At 31.6% G+C, this 19933-nt stretch overlaps 1 protein-coding gene across 7 annotated transcripts; it reads left to right on the forward strand.

Annotated features, from left to right (window-relative positions):
- Positions 1 to 13451: 13451 nt before the first annotated feature.
- Positions 13452 to 19901, forward strand: LOC130944506 (uncharacterized). 7 transcript variants are annotated; one of them, XM_057873198.1, is made up of 16 exons: positions 13452 to 13814; positions 14401 to 14697; positions 14768 to 15206; positions 15486 to 15734; positions 15912 to 16044; positions 16154 to 16234; positions 16312 to 16394; positions 16517 to 16614; positions 17392 to 17523; positions 17651 to 17760; positions 18480 to 18837; positions 18931 to 18984; positions 19072 to 19161; positions 19239 to 19325; positions 19445 to 19507; positions 19597 to 19901. In XM_057873198.1, exons 4-16 carry the CDS (start codon positions 15665 to 15667, stop codon positions 19663 to 19665), a joined length of 1428 nt encoding a protein of 475 aa, XP_057729181.1. In that variant the 5' UTR covers positions 13452 to 13814; positions 14401 to 14697; positions 14768 to 15206; positions 15486 to 15664; the 3' UTR covers positions 19666 to 19901. The 7 variants fall into 7 exon arrangements, with proteins under 7 accessions (XP_057729181.1, XP_057729028.1, XP_057729258.1 ...); XM_057873045.1 differs by having other exon boundaries at positions 14401 to 14693; XM_057873275.1 differs by having other exon boundaries at positions 14401 to 14693; positions 14771 to 15206.
- Positions 19902 to 19933: the final 32 nt, after the last annotated feature.

Below are 19933 nucleotides of genomic sequence, written 5' to 3' on the forward strand. Positions count from 1 at the left end.
TTAACATTGAAAAATGACGAACATGCTTCTCTTTGTGTTCTGCATTTTTTTTGTGTTAAACCAAAATATTTGACCTGCAGTTTATTCAAGTTCTCACACAGCTTGCTTTCCGACAGTTTAGCAGCACTTGTTTCCTGCATTATCAGATTTTTTCTTGAATCATTTTTTGTTTCTAATGCACCTTAGGAGATTATTAACAATAGCTAACATTGCACAATACACAATAATCACATTGCACAATCTGAGACAAAAAAAAATAAAAATAAATAAATTCTCAACATAGATAATCTCCAAGATTGCAAACTTTTATTCCCAAGTAGAGATTAAAAATGTTCTTTGTAAGACTCAAAATTTTCGAAAAATCTTATTGTGAACTAATTTTAATTTATTTATTCGTTAAATATTTTAATATCAAAAATTATTTTATTAAAGTTAACTAAATCAAGTTTTGATAATTAAATTAAAAATTTTATCTAATTTTATAATTTTTGGATAATTTTCATATTTAAATTATAAAGTTTAGAATTCGTAAAACAATAAGAATTTACATGATTTGATTTAAATAATTGTGATTTTAGAAATTAATATTTTAATTTTTATGAATAAAGAAAATTAATTAGATTATTTATAGTTATCGAATTAGAATTATTTATTTGGGAATAATTTGTAAATTAATAATTAAATAGTATTTTTTTAAATGTTAGTGTTAGGATAAAACATGTTTTCAATTATTCTATTATTCTTAAATTTATAAAATTGTTATATTATTCATATGAATTTTACCTTAACTCTAAATTCTCAAATAAAACCCTAATTTTAACCAAATTAACCCTAAGAGCAACTCCAATAGTGAGTGCCTTGCTAACTTTTTCTGACACAAATGAATTCCTCACCGTTGGAGCAAAATGGAATGGATTCTTGTACAAGGACCGATGGAACAAAGTTCCTCTAAATAGGGACTGAGAGTAACGATTTGGCAAGTTATTATTTAAATAAATAATTGTATAAAGTTTAATTAATTATATTAAATAATTATATTAAAATAAATGATTATATTAAATAATTATATTTTTATTTAATTAATTATTTAAATAATAATTAAATCATAATTAATTTATTAATAATTATAATAATTAATTAGATTAAATAATTAATTTTTATTTAATTAATAATTTATAATAATTATTTATGTCATAATTAATATTAAATATTATTTATATTATTATATTAAATTAGTCGTTATAAAACTAGCCGTTATAAAATTAGTCGTTAGAAATTAGTCGTTATTATATTACTTTTATTATTAATAAATTAATATTTTGTTACTCTACATATACCAGTTAGATACACTTCTATTCTCACACTTTTTACTATTCTTCTTCATCTTCTTCCAAGTTTCCGTTCGTCAATTATAGAACTTAATTATATTTTTTTGTATTAAATAATTTTACAAATTAGTATAACCCCGAATGATATATTGTGTATTATTGTTATATATGAATTTATTTAATATTAATATCTTTTAATAGTGAATTTTTTTAAATTTAAATATTTAAATTATATTATTGAAAAAAATTAATTACATTAATTTCAAGTATTTTAATAAATTAATTAAGTGGGACCAGAGACTAAAGTTAGTTCCTCCTAATAGAGAAGAGAGAGATGTTTTGAGTTCCTATTTACTGTTTATGAAACAAAAGCTGATGTGGAGTTACTTTTTATGACAGGTGGGTTATAAATAGGGACTGGGATGAGTTCCCTACTGGAGATTATCTAAGCCCCCTAAACTAACCCTAGCCGCCCTTGTTTCCCCGTTCTAACAACATATACGCAGCAGCAGTAAGAAGCAAAAAAAAAAAAAGAAAGAAAAGAATGAAGGAAAGAAAGCTTCAGAGAGAAAAGGAAAAAAAAGAAAGGGAAAGAAAGAAGAAGGGGGGGCACGAGAGGAAGGGAGAGCTGAGAGGATGAGGAGGAAAGGAAGGGAGCGGCGTTGGCAGGACTGGGAGCCGCCGTCGCCGTCGAGTCATTGAGAAAGAGAGAAAAATGCTGCAACTGGAAGGAGAGAGAGAAGCTGCCTTGCGTCTTGCTGTCTCCGTCGTCCTCATCTCGAATCGCCATTATCGCCGGTGCAGGGAGAAGAGCCGTCGCGCCGCCGCCGCTGTGGGGTCGTCGTGCTATCGTCAGAGAGTAGAGGGCATACGCGAGGAAGGAGAAGCCCTGCCTTCGTGTCCGCCGCCGCTGCCTCTGAGTCCGTCTCCGTCAAGCAGAGCCACGGGCAGAGGGGAGATATCCGCGAGGAAGGGAGGACCGCGACCCGTCCAGCCGCCACGCACAGTTGCCGCTCGTGTCGCCGGCGCCATCCTTGTCAGATTCGCTACCTTCGAAACTTCTGGCCGCAGAGGTGAAAGGTATGTGTGTCCGGGTGCCACATTTCCACCAAAGCGTTTACCAGTGCTTTCTGGCATTGAACACTTCCAATATGGGCGACATGGTAAAAACAAGTAAATGTAAATGCTCCTCCGCCCTCTTATTATATCGATCCGGAGGGACATGGTGATCACATGTCAACATCTGCAAATCCTGCACACACATAGCAAAATTACGATTGTGATTACACAACTATCATACGTAATGTAAAAATATCTTATTAAAACATATAATTTTACTGATAATACTAAAACCTTCCCTAAAATAACATATTTCTGTCAACATTATTCTAAAAAAATTAATCCAAAAAAATTATAGAACGAAATTATAACAGTTAACTAATTAATTATTATTACTAAAATTATTACACAAAATTAAAAATAAGTCATTTTTATTACTAATCTATTATATTGAAAAAAATTCTTCACAACACTTCCTTAATTACATTTAAGCACACATATTCCGGATTATTATTTAAACATATAATTCTAAATTGTTAAAATTAATTATAAGACTTAACTCTAATTTATAATATTATTACAAAAATTTATAAACAAGTAATTTTTAATACTGATCTATTATATTTTAACAAAATTGTAAACAAGAATTAATTATACTTAAACACACTTATCTAAATATCATTTAAATATGTATTCCTAAATTTTTAAAATTAATTATAATAGTTAACTAATTAACTATAATTTTTACTATTATTACAAAAAATTCTAAAAAATTATTTTTTTATTTATAATCCACTATATTTACCAAAAATTCAGCCACAAGAATAACGCAAATTAAACATACATATATATTTCTAGCTATTATTTAAACATATATTCCTAAATTTCTACAATTAACTATAACTACTTAATTATAATTTCTAATATTACTCCAAAAATTTTTAAAAACGTCTGTTTTATTTATAACCTATAATATTATAAACCATTTTAAACAAGAATTAACTACATTCACACTTTTTTTAACATTTATTTCTAAATTTCTATCAATACAATTATAAACTGATTCTCAGTTCAAGTTCTAACAACAATAAACTTAACTAAATTTCAAAAATAATAATCAGAACTATGAAATATAAAAAAAAATTAACAAATAAACTTACATAATCAGAATAGTTGAGATATTTTATAATTTGAAGTTCCGGACGATCAATCTTTCTAGTTTGTGATCTCTTTGACATTTCAAATTTTTTGAAAGAGCCCACGGATGAGAAGCACCAAACTTTCAGGTTTTAGGGAGGAAGAATATGGCATGCAACTCATTGGGTGAGAAAGGAAGGGAAAAGTGAGGATTGGAACGCGACTTGTGGGGTTAAAGGGGGCATCGTCTTGGGAAGCCATGAGCATGCGACGCATGGACAACTCTTCCACAACTCGTCGGTCCGCGTGCAATCCACTTCTCGCACGGTCCGATTTGGCCAGGACAACTCGTTCGGTCCGTTTTCTGTGTACACTGACACCATACCCATGTAAAGCTCTCCTCCTTTTCATAACGCCATCACAAACTGTGGCTCCATAATAAAATTAATTTGCGAAGTGTGTGTTTGGATTAGAGTTGGTTAAGGTGGAGTTTGAACGAAAGTGATTTTGTAAAATTGATTTTAGATAGAAGTGATTTTGTGCCAACATGATTTATATTTGGCAATTCTATACTAAAATTGATTTTGATAAAATGAAATTGTTTGGATAATATTAGTCAAAATTACTTCTAGATAGATAATTAGTTAATTACTAAAAAAATATAATATTAAATTATAATGTTCTTTTTTAATATAGAATATTATTCTAAATTTTCAGTTTTATTAGATGGACTGATGTAGACAACAAACATTTAATTACATTAAATATACATTTAAATACATTAAATATACATTTAAATGAAATATGCATTAAATATTCTAAACTAAATATTAAATATAATAATATATAAATAAGATTATTTAGTAAGATAAATATAGTAAGAAATATAAAAATAAATATGGAAATAATATATATTAAGATATAAGGGTATATAGAATAATATAAATAGAACGTATATTCAATCTTTTTTATATTTTTTTAGTATATTTTTTATATAGTATTTTTTATAAAATTCTATTTTAATTTGTTATAAATTTTTACTATTATAATAAAAATTAATATTTATTTATTAAATTAAAAATAACATATAAAATAATATATTTTAATATTCTTTTATGAGTACTCTTAATAATTTTATTTTGTTTACTGTTTTGGTTTTTAACTTTTTACTATGTTTTTATTATTATTTATGATTAATTTTTTATTTAATTTATCGTTTTTAATAGGAACAATAATACATATTATAACAAATTAGAATAATAAACAGTGAACAAGAATTACAATAATAAATTTTATAATGTCAAATAAAAAATATTCTATAATTTTTTAGTATTCTCAGTATTCTTTTATTTAGTATTATTTTAGACTGTAAAATTTTATTACTTATGATTTCATTATTATGTATGGTCAGTTTTTTATTTATTTTGTCATTTTTAATAAGATCAATAATTTATATTAGAATAGAATTACAATAACAAATTTAATAAAAAATTAAAATATAAAAAAAGTTATAAAAATTGAAAAAAAAATTAAAATATTTGAAATGACTTGAAACAAATATGAAAATTCTTTTGCAAAAAACCAATAACATCATCAAAGGCTAACGCACGTTGAAGTGAACGCAGAAGCAACAATTTTTTGCTTCCAGTAAAGGCGCTTTTAGATTGCAAAATCACTTCTGTGTTTAGAGGGAAAAAGGTTGTCGAACATCAAGAAGCAGCGTTCAAAGAATTTCAACGCACTTTTATCCTCTCCAACATAATTGCCAAACACACCCGAAATTAATCAGTCGCAAAAAAGAAGTCTTAAATTAATATTCTAAGAGATGAGAATGAAAGATGGATTGGGGGATTTTTCATACCACATAGGCTCTTGCACGGCTTTCAAGACAGAGAGTTATGGGGGATTGATCAAGGTCTAAAGATGACATGGACTATGGGGATAAGGAAGCTCATTTTGGAGTGTGACTCTCAGGCTATTATATCTATTTTGAATAGCCAAAAGAAGTTAGACAAGCACCCAAATTCCTTAGTTAGAAGCATACAAAGATGGAAACAGAGAGATTGGAATGTCTATTTTGTTAATATCTACCGAGAAGGTAATAGATGTGCTAATTGCTTAGCTCGAAAGAATATCGATCTAAATCAAGGATTTCACTTTTGGGATTCGCCTCCTAAAGAGCTTATCCAACTCCTAGCTGATGATAGAAGGGGAACTTCTTTACCCTGAGTAGTTTGTACTTAGTTTCTTCTTTTTTGGACAATAACCCCGTTTAATACCAAAAAAAAGGATTGGAAGCTGATGAACAATGTAATGTTCTCATAATCGAAGCCTAAAAAAGTAAAGCATAGTTGTTTTTTTTATTTCAAAATGAGTAAACCATGTGGGGGAGGCAACAGGTGCATTGAAAGGCTGGATGGAAGCTGAAAATCCTTAGAATAATGACAAAAAAATTATCCATTCACTATTAAGTAACTCCCACTCACCAACACAATGCCAACTAAAGAAAAGGAAACTTTCGTGTCAATGCCTAGGATATTGCCTATTTCCCACGCCAAACAAACCAGAACACCCTTGCTCAACCTTCCTTTCCTTCAGTGATGAAGTTTTTCTATACCCTCTAATGAATAGTAATTGAACAAGAGAAGAAACCAACTATAAGTGGTCATAATAAAGACCAATAAATAGAGATTAGAATGCATCAGTACTTATACACCTTACTGTTAAATCATTAAAGATTTCTTAAAAATTAAAACTTAATTATAGCATTAAATTTTCTTTAACATCCTGGAAAATACCACTCACACTCAGACCGAAATGAAAAAATCATTCAACTTTATATAATTAATTATAATATACATTTATTTAGAATAAAAATAAAGATTCTCAAAATGCTTTTTTTTTCCTTCAACTCCATTTCCTTTTCTTGAGACTATTATAAGAAACCAAAAAACCCATGAACCTTAAAGAAGTCCAAACAATTACAAGCCAAACAATTTCAACCCACTTTCCAAAAATTCATAATCACACACGCACATTAATCTTTTTAATATATACCGTCAACACACTCTGCTAACCATCTGCTATGACCTGCTACAACCTGTGCTACCAGTCTTTTACGAGCACAGTTCTCCATATACCGCAGAGGAAGAAAGTTACGCGTCGCAACATGCTAACTGCCATAACGGATCCATATGTATGGATGTTTCATGTGATCCATACCAGAGAATTTCCCACACAATAATACAATATACAATAAATTCCTAAATTAATCGGCTAATTCTTTTGGTTATGGAAGAGTTGGGTGTGTTGTGCCGGGTTATGGGATGAGGAGGAGTTAGACCAAGATGTGGGACAACTTTTTTGCTCAGAATTGGTGATAAGAAATCGGACCAAACGATTTCTTTTTTTAGATTTCTTTGAGCAAATCGGAGGGTCCGTTTTACATGGAGTGAAGATATGCAAATAACATAAGGGATATCGGACCATGCGACTTGTACATGTACAAATTTTTTTTTATATTACTTTAAGGAAATCGCATGGTCCGTTTTCTTTGTTAACGAATTTTTGGATTTAGGATGAGCAACTCGCTGGGTCCGAGTTGTGGAGAAAGATTTTTTTATTTTCAATAAAGGAAATCGGATGGTCCGTTTTTATTATTATATAGTTTATTTGAATTAGGTTACAGAAGTCGCTTGGTCCGATTTGTGTGTGTAAATATACACTTGCGAAGGTGTGTAGATCTTAATCCGCCGACCAGATCTAACATTCTTCATCTTCTTTGACTTCTCTTCTTCTTCCTCATGGTCTGGTGTTGAGCTGGTTGGCTTGAATAGGAAAAAAATTGATAGTGAAGTATTTGTGTTTATTTAATTGAGTGAGAAGAATAGATGATAGAGTTCTTTTGAAAGTGTATTATTTTGGTCATATTTTATTGCAGACGCCTGAAGGAGTAAAATTTGTTTGTAAAGATCCGTTGGATGTTGTTATTCCGTTCACAATTTCATTTGAAGAGCTTAAAGGTGTGATTTGTGAGAAGATTGATTCGGAGATGTCAAGAAAAATATCATGTATTTTATACAGATATCCTGTACCAGTATTTGGTGGATTCATTCAATTTCAGACGAAATATATAACGGACGAAGCAAGCATGCAGGAGATGTTTTCAATGTATATTGAAAGTCGTGCTTAAATCTCGTTCATCGAGTTGTACATTGAATTCGAACAATCTGAGGCCGACCGAAAATATTTTACGGAAGGACTACAATAGTGACAGTGAGAAAGAGTTCGAAAGTAATTACGAAGTTGTTGGTCCAAACGGAGATGAAGATCAAGGTGACGGCAATGTGGCTCCGAATGTGAAAGACGTTGAAAATGCACTCGCGAACGAAGTGCCATTTGAGGAGCCATATTTCATGCGAGTTTTGGATTTGGAAGGCATGCATGCTCCGAAATTTTCAGATTATATGAGTGCAGGTACTCGTTTAGCATTTGTAAAATAATTTATTTAGTCAAGTTTAAGATAAACTTCGTTCCTGATGAGGAACTCCCTGAACGAAACCGAACTGTCGTCTAAACCTGTCGGTAGCATGCCATTCAATACACTCAAAAGATACCAACGACACCGTTGCACTCCAAATCACTAAGTGCATGTAGATATTTGCGGAAATTATGTCCGGATCAACACGATCAACAGAATATGCAACCCACAAAAATTGGTAACAATAAAGCAAACAAATAATTAAAATCCAAATAACTAAATCATTAGACCTGACCCAAATACAACGTTAATGCAAACACACATGGCCTTCCTAAAGATCATCCAAGGCCTTCCTAAAATGAGCAAGCTTAAGATATCTATAGATTCGGTCTCCACGCTCCCAGTTACGCCACCTAATATAACGCATCTCATTAACACAATTGGATTCTAAATATGAATATACCAGGTAAATGTAAGATAATATTACCTATTTGCAAGCAGAAAACTGCGGTCTGCGGGGTTCCCTAGGAACCGGCGCTAGATACGGTAGGCGCATCCATGCCCAACACAGAAGAAGTGTTAACGGACCATCAATTTCCTTACAGTCAAAATGTGATGCCCTGCATAAACTCTTGTACAGATGTGCTAGGCATGCTGATCCCAACTGTACTGTCTAATACTAGCAAAATCACTGAGAATAGGCAGATACTTCTAATGGACAGATGTCCCAGACTTGTCTCCAAACAAGATCGTACCGATCAAGAACATGACGTGGCACTTAACGTACACTTGTGTACTGTTTTCATCAATCAACCGTAACCGTTCTTTTAAATTCCGTAGCCACGTAAATTTTATGCCGCTTCCTCGACACTCCAACTTTAACGGTGCGACCACAAATTGGTGCAGACACTCCGCCTGTAAGGCTTCAAAACTACTCAAAGTCATTCCTGTCACTGGAAGAACATCGGTCGAAAGATCGAAGATCATACCCACGTCTTCCAGTGTCACGGCACATTCACCAACCGGAAGGTGAAAGGTATGTGTGTCCGGGTGCTACCTTTCCACTAAAGCGTTTACTAGTGCTTTCTGGCATTGAACAACTCCAATATAGGCGACATGGTAAGAACCAGTAGATCGTAAATGCTCTTCCGCCCTCTCATTGTACCGATCCAGAGGGATAGGGTGATCACATGTCAACATCCGTAAACCCTGCACACGCATAGCAAAATCACGTTTTTGATTACACAACTATCATACATAATGTAAAAATATCTTATTAAAACATATAATTTTACTGATAATACTAAAGCCTCCCCTAAAATAACAAATTTCTGTCAACATTATTCCAAAAAAATTAATCCAAAAAAATTATAGAACGAAATTATAACAGTTAACTAATTAATTATTACTACTAAAATTATTACACAAAATTAAAAACAAGTCATTTTTATTACTAATCTATTATATTGAAAAAAATTCTCCACAACACTTCCTTAATTACAATTAAGCACACATATTCCGGACTATTATTTAAACACATAATCCTAAATTGTTAAAATTAATTATAAGACTTAACTCTAATTTATAATATTATTACAAAAATTTATAAACAAGTAATTTTTAATAATGATCTATTATATTGGAACAAAATTGTAAACAAGAATTAATTATACTTAAACACACTTATCTAAGTATCATTTAAATATGTATTCCTAAATTTTTAAAATTAATTATAATAGTTAACTAATTAACTATAATTTCTACTATTATTACAAAAAATTCTAAAAAACTATTTTTTTTATTTCTAATCCATTATATTTACCAAAAATTCAGCCACAAGAATAACGCAAATTAAACATACATATATATTTCTAACTATTATTTAAACATATCTTCCTAAATTTCTACAATTAACTATAACTACTTAATTATAACATCTAATATTACTCCAAAAAATTTTAAAAACGTCTGTGTTATTTATAACCTATTATATTATAAACCATTTTAAGCAAGAATCAACTACATTCACACTTTTTTTTAACATTTATTTCTAAATTTCTATCAATACAATTATAAACTGATTCTCAGTTCAAGTTCTAACAACAATAAACTTAACTAAATTTCAAAAATAATAATCAGAACTATGAAATATAAAAAAAATTAACAAATAAACTTACATAATCAGAATAGTTGAAATATTTTACAATGTGAAATTTCGGACGATCAATCTTTCTGGTTTGTGATCTCTTTGATATTTTCAAATTTTTTGAAAGAGTCCACAGATGAGAAGCACTAAACTTTTAGGATTTCAGGGAGGAAGAAGATGGCATGCAACTCGTTGGGTGGGAAAGGAAGGGAAAAGTGAGGATTGGAACGCGACTTGTGGGGTTAAAGGGGGCACCGTCCTGGGGAGCCATGGGCGTGCGACGCGTGGACAACTCTTTCACAACTTGGACAGTCCGCGTGCAGCCCACTTCTCGCACGGTCCGATTTGGCCAGGACAATTCGTTCGATCCGTTTTCTGTGTGCACTGACACCATACTCATGTAAAGCTCTCCTCCTTTTCATAACCCTGTCACAAACTCTGGCTTCATAATAAAATTAATTTGCTAAATTAATCACTCGCAAAAAGAAGTCTTAAATTAATTGAAATAAAAAATTTTAATTTAAATAATAAGAATTTACATGATTTGATTTAAATAATTGTGATTTTAGAAATTAATACTTTAATTTTAATGAATAAAGAAAGTTAATTAGATTATTTATAGTTATCGAATTAGAATTATTTATTTGAGAATAATTTGTAAATTGATAATTAAATAGTATTTTTTTAAAATATTAGTGTTAGGATAAAACAGGTTTTCAATTATCCTATTACTCTTAAATTTATAAAATTGTTATATTACTCATATGAATTTTACCTTAACTCTAAATTCTCAAATAAAACCCTAATTTTAACTAAATTAACCCTAAGCCCCCTAAACTAACCCTAGCCGCCTTTGTTTTCCCTTTCTAACAACATATATGAAGCAGCAGTAGGAAGCAAAAAAAAAAGAAAGAAAGAAAGAAAGAAAAGAATGAAGGAAAGAAAGTTTCAGAGAGAAAGGAAAAAAAGAAAGGGAAAGAAAGAAGAAGGGGGGTACGAGAGGAAGGGAGAGCTGAGAGGATGAGGGGGAAAGGAAGGAAGCGGTGCCGGCGGGACTGGGAGCCGCCGTCGCCGTCGAGTCATTGAGAAAGAGAGAAAGAGGCCGCGACTGGAAGGAGAGAGAGAGAAGCTGCGTTGCGTCTTGCTGTCTCCATCGTCCTCATCTCGAATCGCCATCATCGCCGGTGCAGGGAGAGGAGCCGTCGCGCCGCCGCCGCTGTTGGGTCGCCATGCTATCGTCAGAGAGCATAGGGCATACGCAAGGAAGGAGAAGCCCTGCCTTCATGTCTACCGCCGCCGCCTCTGAGTCCGTCGCCGTCAAGCAGAGCCACAGGCAGAGGGGAGATATCCGCGAGGAAGGGAGGACCGCGACCCGTCCAGCCGCCACGCACAGTTGCCGCTCGTGTCGCCGGCGCCATCCTTGTCAGATCCGCCACCTCCGAAGCTTCTGGCCGCAGAGGTGAAAGGTATGTGTGTCGGGGTGCCACCTTTCCACTAAAGCGTTTACTAGTGCTTTCTGGCATTGAACAACTCCAATTTAGGCGACATGGTAAAAACCAGTAGATCGTAAATGCTCCTCTACTCTCTCATTCTACCGATCCGGAGGGACAAGGTAATCACATGTCAACATCCGTAAATTGTGATTACACAACTATCTTACATAATGTAAAAATATCTTATTAAAACATATAATTTTACTGATAATACTAAAACCTCCCATAAAATAATAACATATTTCTGTCAACATTATTCCAAAAAAATTAATCCAAAAAAATTATAAAACGAAATTATAAAAGTTAACTAATTAATTATTATTACTAAAAATATTACATAAACTTAAAAACAAGTCATTTTTATTACTAATATATTATATTGAAAAAAATTCTCCACACACTTCCTTAATTACATTTAAGCACACATATTATGGACTATTATTTAAACATATAATCTTAAATTGTTAAAATTAATTATAAGACTTAACTCTAATTTATAATATTATTACAAAAATTTATAAACAAGTAATTTTTAATACTGATCTATTATATTGGAATAAAATTGTAAACAAGAATTAATTATACTTAAACACACTTATCTAAATATCATTTAAATATATATTCCTAAATTTTTAAAATTAATTATAATAGTTAACTAATTAACTATAATTTCTACTATTGTTACAAAAAATTCTAAAAAACTATTTTTTTTATCTCTAATCTATTATATTTACCAAAAATTCAGCCACAAGAATAACGCAAATTAAACATACATATATATTTCTAACTATTATTTAAATATATATTCTTAATTTCTACAATTAACTATAACTACTTAATTATAACTTCTAATATTACTCCAAAAATTTTTAAAAACGTCTGTTTTATTTATAACCTATTATATTATAAACCATTTTAAGTAAGAATCAACTACATTCACACTTTTTTTTAACATTTATTTCTAAATTTCTATCAATACAATTATAAACTGATTCTCAGTTCAAGTTCAAACAACAATAAACTTAACTAAATTTCAAAAATAATAATCAAAACTATGAAATATAAAAAAAATAACAAATAAAATTACATAATCAATAGTTGAGATATTTTACAATGTGAAGTTTCGGACGATCAATCTTTCTGGTTTGTGATCTTTTTGACATTTTCAAAATTTTTGAAAGAGCCCACAGATGAGAAGCACCAAACTTTCAGGGTTTCAAGGAGGAAGAAGATGGCATGCAACTCTTTGGGCGGGAAAGGAAGGGAAAAATGAAGATTGGAACGCGACTTGTGGGGTTAAAGGGGGCACCGTCCTGGGGAGCCATAGGCGTGCGACGCGTGGACAACTCTTCCACAACTCGGACTGTCCGCATGCAGCCCACTTCTCGCTCAGTCCGATTTGGCCAGGACAACTCGTTCGGTCTGTTTTCTGTGTGCACTAATACTATACTCATGTAAAGCTCTCTTCCTTTTCATAACGCCGTCAAAAACTGTGGCTGCGACGCGTGGACAACTCTTCCACAACTCGGACTGTCCGCATGCAGCCCACTTCTCGCTCAGTCCGATTTGGCCAGGACAACTCGTTCGGTCTGTTTTCTGTGTGCACTAATACTATACTCATGTAAAGCTCTCTTCCTTTTCATAACGCCGTCAAAAACTGTGGCTCCATAATAAAATTAATTTGCAGAGTCGCAAAAAAGAAGTCTTAAATTAATTGAAATAAAATCTTTTAATTTAATCTCATCATGAAACAATATGGTGTACCCATTTTACCCTTGTTGTTTTCGGTCTTAGCTTCCCCAGTGCTTAGCATTCTTGCACACTCTCGGTGGAGTTGTCACTGTTGATGATGGTTCTGAAAACCGACCGGTTCCTTTAAACGACGCCGTTTTGCTATTTCATCAAAAGGGATTCTGAATTCAAACCCAAAAACTAAACCACTAGCCTCCATAGTTCCATCTCAGCTCTTCCTTGAAAACCCTAGCCTCCATAGCGCCGCCGTTCATCTCACCGTCGCCGCCTGGTTCGTGGTGGTCGTTCCCCAATCCTCCTGGTTCGTTGTTCTCGAAGGTCCTCCCCATCGTGTTCGTCGCCGGCTCGCCAGTGTTCGTTGCCAGCTTCCTGTCGTCCGTCGATCTCCCTCAAATCTCTGCTCCCTGCCCTCGCCGAAGGTAACGCCAGGATGCACTAGAATTGTTTAGTGCTTTGTTCTTGGTTGATTGGCTTTGCTCACTGCTTGATAATAAATTTTAACTCTGTTGCTGGCTTGTTCTTGCTTGTTCTTGGTTGATTATATTTGTTACTGGCTTACTGCTTGATGATAAATTGATACCGATTCACTGTTCATCCTTGCTTGTTCTTGGTTGATTAGCTATGCTCACTGCTTGAAAATCAATTTTAACTGTTACTGACTCGTTCTTGGTTGATTAATTCTTGTTATTCTGCTGAACTTGTTAAAATTGGGTTGAAAACTTTATTAATCTTTGTTAAAGCATGTTAATTTTTGTGTTGACCTTGTTAAAATTGTTTTGAAAACTTTGTTAATCTTAGTTAACAAAATTATTTTGATATGGTATATTAAGGCTTAAAATTGTGTTAATCTTAAACACTGATGGATTACATTAAGTCTTAAAATTATATATGGTAAAACTCATTTTAATAAAAACTATGCAATTTTTTATTTTTTTCACTGACAGTGCACAGTCGTTACTAGTCTACATCTTCTCATCACTCTTCTTCTGCTGCTGCTGTTGTTAGATTGATAAGCTTCCGTTTCCCAAAACTCGTCCACCGTGATGCCTTCATCATCGTCAATTTCTCAGGACCTGTACCCTTCCCAAGACGACCTTCTGTACGAGGAAGAGATTCTCCGAAACCCTTTCAGCCTCAAGCTATGGTGGCGATACCTAATTGAGCTAACAAGAACCAGGAGAACCTTCGATCGAGCTCTTTGCGCTTTGCCGGTCACTCAGCATGATAGGATCTGGGAACCCTATTTGGTTTTCGTGAGTCAGAGGGTGTGCCCATAGAGACTTCTCTTCGGGTTTATCGTAGGTACTTGAAGTATGATCCTTCTCATATTGAGGATTTTATTGAGTTTTTGGTGAATTCTTGCTTGTGGCAGGAGGCTGCTGAAAGGTTGGCTTCGGTTTTGAATGATGGCACGTTTTTCTCGATTAAGGGGAAGACTAGGCATAGATTGTGGTTGGAGCTGTGTGAATTGCTCACTAGACACTAGGCATGCTAATGAGGTCTCGGGGTTAAATGTGGATGCCATAATTAGGGGCGGAATTAGGAAGTTCACTGATGAGGTTGGCAGGTTGTGCACGAGAAGGCAAGGGATGTCAACTGTTGTGACTGTTAGGGATTTTGGTGTGATTCACAGTTTGAGGAGAGCATGCTTGCTTACAAGATGGAGTAGGAGATGGGAATGAGTGATATAATGGTGAAGAAAACGGTTTTGGAGATGGGGAAGAGGAGGATGTTCGGTTTAAAGGGGAGGATTTTGAGAGGAAGATCTTACATGGGTTTTGGTTGAACGACAAGAATGACATAGACTTGAGGTTGGTATAGATAATATAGATAAAACAACTCAATGGAGATTGTGAAAATATTAAATCACTTCAAAATTTTTAATTTCACCTAAAATCTGTGTTTATCATATCGTATCTTTTTGTTCTGTTTAAAATCTAAAACTCACTGCTTGAATTTTTAATTTATTTATCTTATCTTATCTTAAATAAATAAAAGATTCAGGCAGTGATTTTTAAATTTATTATCTCTATATATATGTCCGCCCTGTTTTGAAATTCTGAAAATCTTCTTCAACCTCGCATCTTCAGTGTTGCAAGAAAACTTCCATTGCCGTCCTACTCAGCGCTACATCGGCGACGTTCGAAGAAGAAAGTTTTCAACGTCTTATTGTCCAGAGTGTGAAGAAAGCGATTGTTGTTACACACAAGTCGCATTAAAAATTTTCAACTTCAATCAATTTGTGTCGTTTGCCTTCATTCAAGTGGAGATGGTGGGGATCAAGAGAGATAGTGTGCAGATGAGGAAAGCTGCGAAAAAAATTGGACAGGGAAAGAAAGGTAATTATAATTTATATCACCTCAGTTTTGGTCTAATTCTACAGAATTTTATCCTTTTATTAATTTGTGAGTTTTTTGTTTTTTTTCTCCAATTCTAGATTTTTAGGTATCGTTCCTTGACGTTAATGTGTGAGTTATTACTTTAGTTTAATTCTTGATTGGAATGTTATTTTACAGGCAAAGAAAGATTCCATGAAATCGATGATGAGGAAGATCGTGTGGTACCACCGCTTAAGCTTGTTAGATTTCGTTGTCCAACATTAATTCACTCAAGTTTCGTGCGAAAATTAGAAAAATTAGAAAATAAAAAGTATGGCTTTTTCTTCTTTTCCTTTTTTATTAAAAAAAAAATATTTTATATGATACGTTTATTTTTTATATTTATTATTATACATTTTTGTTTTCTTTTATTATTGAAGAGCTTGTGTTAGAGAGGAAGGATTATCGGCTTTTATTAAGATCTTTCTCGAAGGATTTGAAGACAGTATTTTGGAAAACTAGTAAGGCTATATACTATTAATTCTTGTTCAATTTTCCTAAATAGATTTGAATTATTAATGAGTGCTTTTTTTTACAGCTTCATCACTTACTTGGAGCAAATGTTAAATTGCCTTAAAAAAGGTTTGACTAAAGAGAAACAATTGGCTTCTCAAGCTCTTGGTTCGTCTTAAACTCTTTTTCTCAATCATAATAATATTTAATAGGCTTATTGACTTTTATTTTTCTTACTCAATAACTATAACCTAATTTGATGTTTTAATTTATATGAAAAATGAGTTCAGGGTTAATGGCAATATCAGTTTGTGAGACTGAGAATGCAGACGAAGTATACAGATACACAATTTCTCAAGTTACTAAACTGCTTCGAGTTCCTGACAAGGTATTTTAAGATACAATTTCATAATGTTTTTTAAGTTGTTAATATTAATAAATAAATATTTGTTTACTAAAATAAAATAAAAAATTATTATTTCCTCAAACATGATTTTTTAACTTTAACTCCCTAAATACGATTTTTTTTTGGCATTTGGGCAAGTTCGCCGCACCTGAACTCTATAAAAATTATAAAGTTGGTCTTATCCCGGCGAACTTCACTTCAAATAGATCATATTGTTTGAAAAGTTAACAATGGTAACCATTGTCATCGTCTCCAAAGTACATGATAGTACACAAAAATATACAGGAATAAGTCATATTTTATTTTTGGAAAATAGTTTTTTTTTAATTTATAATTAAAAAAATCCTTTTTAAATATGGCTTATTCCGATGTACCTGTGTATTTTTGGAGACGGTGATAATTGGTGCCATTGTTAAATATGGCTTGTTTTTTAAATTTATAATTAAAAAAATTCTTGGAAAAGTTATGCTTGTTTTCTGTGTATTTTTGTGTACTCCTATATACTGTTTGGAGATCTAGATACTATTTTGGAGACGATGATATGGATTAAAAACATGAATTTTTAAAAATTTGAGTGGAGTTCGCCGTCGAATTTGCTCTAAAAAAATCGTATTTGGAAAATTAAAGTTCAAAAATTGTGTTTAGGAAAATAATAACTTTTTTATTTTATTTCAGGAAAAAATCGATAAATAAATAAACCAATAAATATAATATATGAAAAGATGTTTGAAATTTAATAAAATCTTAATCTCTATGCAGCTTTTGGAACCATGTGGCTTTATTGCTCTTGTAGAGTGTTTGGCCATAGTCACATCTTTCTGTGCAAGCAATTCAGTGGAAATTCAAGCAGCCATGCAAGTGATTTGGGAATATATTTGTCCTAAATCCAAGGTTGGTGTACGTACTTTAATTTACTCAAAAATCTTTAGTTAAATTTTTATTAATTGAAGTATGATCTGTTTTGTATATATTTATTATTACTTAGAAGCTTTTCTTTTCTTTCTTTTTATTTTTTCAGGCACTTAAAAACCAAGTCTCTGCTACTACTCTATCAACATTAATTTATGCTTGGATGTTTTTACTTACAAGAGTATATAGGTTGGAAATCATCTCCGGTCGCTGGCAAGGGTAAGTCCATTAATTTTCTATTTTGTATAAGAGTTTTAATTTTGATGCATTGAAAATATAAAAATTAATTTTTTCAAATATGATAATACATGATTGGATAAATTTAAAAGTTAATATTTTTTATAATGTGACAATATATGATCGAATTTCTATGTAAAGTTGTAAACTTCTTTGTAAGGATGTTAAAGACTTAGCTATTTTTATTATTTTTATCTGTAGTTATTTTCGGACTAGATTCAGATTATGCTTTGGGTCACTTGATCCACTTCCACCCCAAAGTTATTTTTTATAATAAAAATATATATTTTAAAGTAAAATTAGTAATGTCATATTATACTTTTATATTTCAATTAATATTTTTTATATTATATGGTATTATTTTTACTTTAAAATAATTTATTTTGTATAAATATAATATAACATTTATTAAATTTAATTTTTAAAAGTAAAATTTTATTACTTTAGTATATAGAAATTATAAATTTGTGTATACTAATTTTACATCGGATTTATCTAGTTAATCCGATTTATTTCGAATTGTTTTCGAGTCGAGTCGGGCCAAAATAGACCTGATGCTTTTCTAGGACCGGGTTTAAATCTAATTAAACCCGACCTCGCCCATAAATACTCCTACTTCTTCGATACATGAAAATTAAATCCTCAATACAATCTTAATTGTCATAATTTAACTTTGCTTTAATTAATGATTCTTGATGCAGGGTAATTTCTCGGTTCTTGACATTACTCAAAGAAGATGCAACTTGCGTTGCTGCTGGTGAAGCATTAGCTTTGATATTTGAGCGTGATAAAGTTGACAGATTTTTTGTTAAAACTGAAGAATTATTATCAGAGTCTTATGATGGATTAAGAAAATACATTAAAAACATCATTTTGAAGCAACTAGAGAGTACTTCAATGGAAGCTAAAACTGCACCTCCTCTGAAACAAATGTTCAACAATGCTGCTAGAACCGACTGGGACGTCTTAATGTACTTTAAGGAAGATAAACGTCCAAAATATTGTGAAATATTTGATGGACAAAAATTAATTCTAACATCATGGACTTCAATTACACAGGTATATTAAACAATATTTATTCATTGTTTACTTGGTCCTAGTTTGTTCTTGATTTTGATTTATTTCTAACACTTTTTTCTCTTTTATGAATAGTTCAATTTCCTCAAGAATTTTGTGGGAGAAGAAGAATTTTCATATTATTTGATGGTTAGCTTTTAAAAAATCACTACATAATTAATAAATAACTCTTATTTATTATCAAGTATTTGATTTTTTTTATCGTTGTTATATTAGGAAAACGAAGTCATTCAAGAATTATTTGCATTTGTACCCTATTATGAAGAGGAAGAAACTCCATGTCTATATGAACCTATCGAAGAAAAGGTTAGCAAAATAAATTTTGTTTTTCTTGGATAAATTTAATTTTTGAATTTACTAATAATTTACTTCATTTCTAACAGATTGAAGCAAAGGTATATCTCCCTGGTACTCGAGGGAAAGATCCTGAACTATTAACAAGAAGTCAAATAAAGAAAGAGCGAGAACAGGTATAGTAGCCAAACTTCTTTTTTACCTCATATCAGTAAAAATAACTATTAAACTCATCTTTTCATTTACATATATATTTTTTTTTGTTACTTTATCATTTCATGATTCTATCTTTCAGACAAAGTCAATTATTGATAAATCAAGGACCAAACTTATGAATAAAAGGCGAACATTTGCAGAGGTGATTTTTTCTTTTTCCACCATGATCTTCTCCATATATGAAAATATGTTGATTAACTAATTTATACTTAAAAACTTATTTTTTCTCAGGAGAGAAAAGGCAAGGGATATTTCGAAGAGGTTGAGAGTGCAGTAACTCTGTTTGGACTACTTTTTTAGTGTTTTTTTTTCTAATTAAGTAATATTTAATTTTGTACATGATTAACTTTGGAATAATCCTTTGGATTTTCAGTTATTTAGTATTATTAGATTAATGATTTTTCTCATAATTAAGAGTGCTGCAGTTATATTATACTCTTTAAACAGTGACCCTGTAATTTAAGTATTTAACCTTAAATAGATTTTATAATTTGAGCATCGAGTTCAGTAGGAGCTTTTGCTTCGAAGCTTGCAAGGCCTTAATTGTTTTAAAATTTTAATTTGGTTC

The sequence above is a fragment of the Arachis stenosperma genome, chromosome 1, assembly GCF_014773155.1.
Source record: "Arachis stenosperma cultivar V10309 chromosome 1, arast.V10309.gnm1.PFL2, whole genome shotgun sequence".
NCBI classification, from domain to species: domain Eukaryota; kingdom Viridiplantae; phylum Streptophyta; class Magnoliopsida; order Fabales; family Fabaceae; genus Arachis; species Arachis stenosperma.

What these genes read in the sequence shown, in the direction of transcription:
- LOC130944506 (XM_057872969.1), top strand. Translation starts at nt 15,665, where the DNA reads ATGGTGGGGATCAAGAGAGATAGTGTGCAGATGAGGAAAGCTGCGAAA. An exon ending in ATCTCCGGTCGCTGGCAAGG is followed by an intron (nt 17,761 to 18,479) that starts GTAAGTCCATTA and finishes TTCTTGATGCAG; the next exon opens with GGTAATTTCTCGGTTCTTGA. An exon ending in ATGAACCTATCGAAGAAAAG is followed by an intron (nt 19,162 to 19,238) that starts GTTAGCAAAATA and finishes CATTTCTAACAG; the next exon opens with ATTGAAGCAAAGGTATATCT.